Below are 6,336 nucleotides of genomic sequence, written 5' to 3'. Positions count from 1 at the left end.
GTAGTGAGGTTGGTCCAGGATCGGACATTGTTTCATTCTGCTGTGCATGGGGTCGCTATGAGTCAATTCCGACTCGATGGCACCTAACAACAACAACAACCATAGAGTCAGTTCTGACTCATAGTGACCCTACACATGGTTTCCAAGGCTGTAAATCTTTATGAGACCAGAACGCCTCATCTTTCTCCCGCGGAACCACTGGTAGTTTCGAACTGCCGACCTTGAGGTCAGCAGCCCGATACATAACCACTACCCTACCAGAGTAGAAATGTGCATATATGTGAATTGTTATCTTTGTTGTAGTTGGTAAGTGTCACTGAGTCAGTTTGATTAATAGTAACCCAATGCAAACCAGAATAAAATATTAGGGGAAAAATGGTCTTTAGCTGAAGTTAATGTTCTCTAAGGCATAACTTCATAAATCTCATAAAGATTATTTGATACCTTGTGAAAATGCAGACTTCACTCTGTATACGTATGGTGGAGCATACAATACTGCATTTCTAACAAAGCTCCAAGAGATATCTATAAAGGTTGTTGTGGCCACATTGATATTTCTTTCTTATTCATCAAGGCATGCTTTTCATCTATTTTGTGGAATGATTTATACATATTAAATGCAATTGCACCATTTTTCTGTTTACTTGATGACTAAATGAAGATTCTTTTGTTTTGATTGCAGACAGCTGAAGGTACTTGTAAGCATGTCCAGTTCTAGTCTGGAGCCACAGATGAACTAACAAAACTCTGAAAATGGGGATGACGGTGGCTATGCTGAGTGTCAGCTTCCAACTCCACATCATCATCACATCTAGAAGTAATTTCCCAGAATCCCTTTTCCTCTATGACTTCCTGTGGAGTTGCCCAGTGAGGAGCCATCACTGAGAATGGTAAACAGAAGAAGAGAATTCAACATGCTTCATCAGCCACAGTGGGTAGACAAGCAGAAAGAGATAAGGGCAGAGGACCACCTGATGATGATGTGTTACAGGGAGTGGAGAGGAAGACTTCAAACCAGTTAGTTCTGGTACCAAACATCTTCTGAAAATGTACATTACTTACATTTTCCCAGGCAGTCCTGATCCTGTTATTTAAGAGCCAATTCTGAGAACCACTGTAGAGCAATGGTTGTACAAAGCGACTATACATAAGACTCACTGGGGATCGTCTTAAACTGTAGGTTTTCTGATTCCGTATATCTATGGGGGAAATGCAAATTCGCACCAGTTCAAAACTGAACAAATAATTTAGAAGCTCTGGTTGAGAACATCAGACAAACACACCCGGGCTCCTAGACAGGTCCAATACCATGGGGTTACCACCATATGATCAGTGGTAGATGCAGTCAGAATCTGGAGAACCACCAGAAAATGAGTCATTACTTTTATGTGCTTCCCTATCACTCCTAGGGATTTGAAAGATTATACTTAAATTTAATTCTCTATATTAAAATCAACCCTACTTGGAATGATGCTTCTGATGTGGACAATTATAAGCACTACCAACTGAAGATGCAAGAAAATGTCCAAATAATAAAAATATTAGTGCATGGGTCTAGATTGTCAAGAAAGGGACCAGACATGGATTATATGTCATTGATCAGTCATCTCCAGCTAAACAATTGATCCTTTTTCATTTCTGAATGTTGTGTCCTACCGCTTTCTTTTAAGGCAGCCAAAGTCAGGAGTGTTTTCCATCCACATCTGGTATGGGTCAGCTGCTTTATAAGTCTGTCATTACACAGGTTCATGTTTCTGAGCTCTGAAAACGAGTTATCTGAATTCTATGGCATGGTGACTTTAATTTTCTTTTTTTCTTATCACCCTATATTGTGCCAGATATTCACAACTGTGACATGATTTAAATCCCATAATGAGTCCCCAAGAAGAGTCCACCCAAAGTAAAATCAAATTTATCCATCCATTATAAGATGATCCACCCATAGACTATGTCTTAGTCTGACAGAGTCATCATATTGTAGTTTTTGGAAGAACGCTTTCTGTCCAAGTGAAGTTCCTCCTTACAGCTGATTCTGTGGTCTACCATTCACATGGTGGTGCTGTTTTGTGTGCTACCTCTAGCTGGTGAGTCTTCATACAGCACACAGATGGAGCCATCCCCTCTGATTGTGTAGGACACTTGTAGGGGTCAACCCAGAGTGTGAGTTCCCTGGGAAGAAACCTGAACAGCTCTTAACTGCTCAATTCAAGGTGCTGTGCTGCTTGTCCAATCAGAGGATCCATTTCATGGTTGATGTGAACACAGCTGTAACCTGATCCTTTGCACAGCTTCTCTGGAAATCAGTGATGTTTATAATATTCTGCCATTAGCTTCTGCAAGCTCTGGCTGTAGGTCTGTGGTTGTCACTTGCTCATGAGCACCTTGGTAAGGAGGAACTTGAAGAGGAAGGCAAGAAGGGCTGGGCAGAGAAGTGATTCTAAGGGGCTGGGAGAGGATGCCCCATGGTGAACAGGACTCCTCAGCTTTGCCAGGACAGCATTGTGGCTACCCAAGGCTCTCTCACAGGACAGAGGACTGAGAGGAAAGTAGGGTGTGTGAGGGGCAGATGGCTATATTTTGTCTTCTTTTTAGTAAAATGCTATTTTCAAGACAGGAGGCGGCAGGAGAGACAAAGAGATGAGCAGTAACTGCCTGGTCACATCACTCAGACCCCACAGCTGCTTTCAGCCTCCAATGCTCAGAGCAGCTGCATTTCCTGCTCCAAGGGGTGGAGATGTCATTTGCCTTCTTTACTGCTGTTTCCCTGAGTCTTTATATTGGGTCCAAGCAAAATGAATTCTCCAGCCTTGGAAACTTTACCAAGCAGTTCTACTCTGTTCTGTAGCCATCACTGTGAATCCAAATCAACACAAAAGCAACTAGGTTAGTTAACCATTATAGGAAATGGAGACAGAGAAAGACAAATGACAAAGAAATTTAAAGCTGCAATAGTACAGAGAGCAGGACCCAGATGCATGAGTAAGAAAAGCCACGCAGTTCTCCAAAAGAAAAATAAAACTGAAATAAAATTAAAAAATAGAAATGATAGAGGTTTTAGTGAATAAAGAGTAACATATCTTCATGACAATTTCAGAGACTAGTATGAAGGTGATAGAAAAATTTTGATATATCCTAAGCACCTCTCCCATCGTCACTGTTCTGAAGAAGCAGCCTTATTTTCACTTTGGGATTTTGACACCTGGCTCTGGCGAGATCAGAATTTTCATTATTAACAAAATATGCTGTTTGACTAGGTGCATCAGACAAACGTCATCTCAAAAGTTGGACTTTTGAACAGCAATTTGAAGATTATGAAAGGTATTTCTACTATGAGAAAAATGTACAAGTCATTTGGTTATAAAAGTTATTGGTTTTTACAGAGGTAAAGGATTGATGAATTCTTGGCCCACTTGTTACAAGTCAACAAGGAAAGTGTATACATTTCCCGAAGCAGAGAGAAGACTTGAGGTTCTCTCTATTAATGTAGGTCTAAGCCAAGAAAGGAGTCCTGGTGTGGCCCTGTGGGAAATGTGCCAGACTACAAAGCCATTTGAATTGCAAGGACAGTGGTTCAAGCTCCCCAACTTCTCCACGGAAACCCTATACAGGGTTGCTATGGGTCAGAATCGAATCAACGGCACTTAACAACAACAACAAAGTCAATAACATAAATTCATGACCACAGCTTCTTAACTCTCCAGCTTGTTTTTAAATGCTAGTAGCTTTCTTTGTCACATAAAACACAGAAGCATCACAGGACATACATGTAGAATACTGGAACAATGTCATAATCTCTTCTGAAGATAACAGCCCTCTTCTTGAGATAGGGTTCTGGCTGGCTATTTTTGTTAAGCACCATTGACTCAGTTCCAACTCATAGCAATCCCATGTAGGGTTGGGAGGAACAGCTAGTGAGTTTCAATCACCAACCTTGTAGCTCCACCCGTCCTACTGTTCCAGTGCTTCATCCCAGAATACAAGCAGAGGACACAGGGGCTAGCTTAACCCTTGACAAAACCAAATAAGCCATAGGACATCAAGCAGCCATGTGATGTGCACTTCCCTTTATGACTGAGTTGTGTCTGACCCACCAAGTCACAAATTCATGGATATCAGGATCTCATCATCAGGTAGAAATAGATATACAAGCTGAATGTTGAATGTGGTCTGGTGGTAGATGTAAACCTTCATGTATAAATCTGCCCATTAACCTGATCTCAGTTACAACCCAGTGCCTTGAGTTCCCCCATATCTTCCCCTTCACCAGACTTGACGGTTTGCAATGTCTGTTTTCAGACAAACCACACACAGTTGGACAGCTGGGTCTCTGCTATGCAAGTTTTTGTACAGGGCTGTAACACTGTGGGAGGAGTTTGTGTAGCTTGCATGCAGTAATAAACTGCAATATCCTCAGCCTCCACTCTGCTGATTTTCAGAGTGAAATCTGTAACTGCCCCACTGCCAATGAACCTGTCTGGGACTCCATTGTGCCGGTTTGAAACCCAATAGATCAGGGCACGTGGAGTTTGGCCTGGCTTTTGCTGGATCCAGTACAAATAGGTCTTTCCATCACTATGTACAAGGCTCTGACTTGACTTGCAGCTGATGGTTGCTGGCTGTCCAAGTGTGATGGACAGGCTGAGTGGAGTCTGGGTCATCACAATATCCCCACTTGTTGCTAAAATAATGAGAGAGAAGTCAAAGTTATGTGCAAACATCATCAGCCATTTTCATGATTCTTTTGGTTGCTATTATTATTTTATGGATAGAATATGTTTTTAAATTTTGCTTTCATTAACTTTGATTCTTCATAACTCAAATGATCCAGTTTGCCTCCACCAACCCCATATTACATTCTTACTGTTTTAATCACAAAATAAGTCCTGGCCCCTGCTCATTGCTTCCTCACATCTATGAATTAAAATGTTTTATGTCCCTTCCTAAAGAATAAAATGTGTGCATTCACTACACCTACAGAATCCATTTGTAAACCAGTGATGCCCCCAAAGCTTTCCTCCCAACCCTTTCTCTTTCTCATCTCCCCTAGGTCCTCACCAGGGATCCAGAGCAGTAAGATCCCCAGGAGCTGAGCAGGAACCATCATTCTGAGAAGCTGAACTAAGGAGTCCTGATAAGGAAAGGCAGATGGAAACTTTCTTTTATCACAAATTTAAAAAGTAAGGTTTTCCCAGGGGAACAATATGCAAATCCTGTGGTGTGCACAGTAGTGTAGAAATGGGAAGGTGTGTCTCCCCACTGAGCAAAACATCATAAACTAGGTCTGTGCTTGGAAGAAGAGGTTAAGTCTTGGGTGCTCTCATGAGTGCTAACTGCTGACTATGGAAGCCTGAAGCCTAGACAGGACACATGGGACAAGGCGTTGTCACTCTAAGAATGCATCAGAGACCCTGATGATGTGGAGATGGGTGTCCTGTTTGCTTCCCACCTAGAAATCTAGAAAAACAAAGGGTTCATTCCCCATAGTGTGTCTTTAAATAAAGGATGGGCTTGAGATGAAGTTTGTCTGATATATACGATTACCAGGTTACCTGACTAACATGAGCCCTGGTGTGGCACTGTGAGTTAATGCACAGGACTGCAAAGTTGGTTTGAAGAGCAAAGCAGGTAGTTAAAGCTCACCAGCAATTCCTCAGAATCCCAATACAGGGTCGCTATGAGTCAGAACAGTCTATGGTGCTTAACAACAGTAACAGCTTTCTAACAATGTTATATACCAATCTTAGAAACTGTCTTCTCTTGAATTATACTTTAAGAGTATTCAAATAAACAACCTGACAGAGAGGATAAAACTCCCTCTTACTGATAGAGAGCTAAGAGCCCTGGTTAAGGCACAAAGGAAAATGGAAAGAAGTTTATGCCTCAGAAGGTGAATGTGAGAATCCTGGTTAAAAAAAAAAAAAAAAGAAATCTAGTTTACCATGAAATGTAATTTTAAGAAGTTGTAATCTGGTTTATCAAAAGAAATATGTAAGGAGGTCTCTCTCAGTTTTGTTTTGCCTTTTTTCACTTCTGAGTCCCACTTGTCATGTAGAAAAAGGAACTTGCAAAGACTCCAGTTTCTTATTTAATGTGAGAACATAGGTCTCTCTCCTGGTCTGTGTGTTGACATTCCTGAGTCATGAATCTGAGGTTCTAAAGGAGACTCCATATGTGGGAGGATATGTAATGGGTCCCATTTCAGAGTCTGTCCCTATTGTTAACATCCTTATGTACCTTCATTTAAAGGCGGTTAGTCTTCAGGGGTACTGTCCACCAGTGACAAAAATGAGGCTTTCTGTTCCTGTAACTCTTTACAGCCTGGGAAACTCTATACAG

The 6,336-nt window shown here is 41.4% G+C and overlaps 1 gene segment (V, D, J or C); it reads right to left on the bottom strand.

Moving 5' to 3' along the window:
* Positions 1-4,292: 4,292 nt before the first annotated feature.
* Positions 4,293-5,104, bottom strand: LOC102828274. The segment is given in 2 exon segments: positions 4,293-4,678; positions 5,056-5,104. Coding segments are annotated over 2 exon segments (435 nt in total).
* Positions 5,105-6,336: the final 1,232 nt, after the last annotated feature.

Source organism: Chrysochloris asiatica, unplaced genomic scaffold (genome assembly GCF_000296735.1).
Source record: "Chrysochloris asiatica unplaced genomic scaffold, ChrAsi1.0 scaffold00526, whole genome shotgun sequence".
In the NCBI taxonomy this organism is placed as follows: domain Eukaryota; kingdom Metazoa; phylum Chordata; class Mammalia; order Afrosoricida; family Chrysochloridae; genus Chrysochloris; species Chrysochloris asiatica.
Note: the sequence above shows the minus strand (reverse complement) of the source record. Positions and strands in the feature narration are given on the sequence as shown.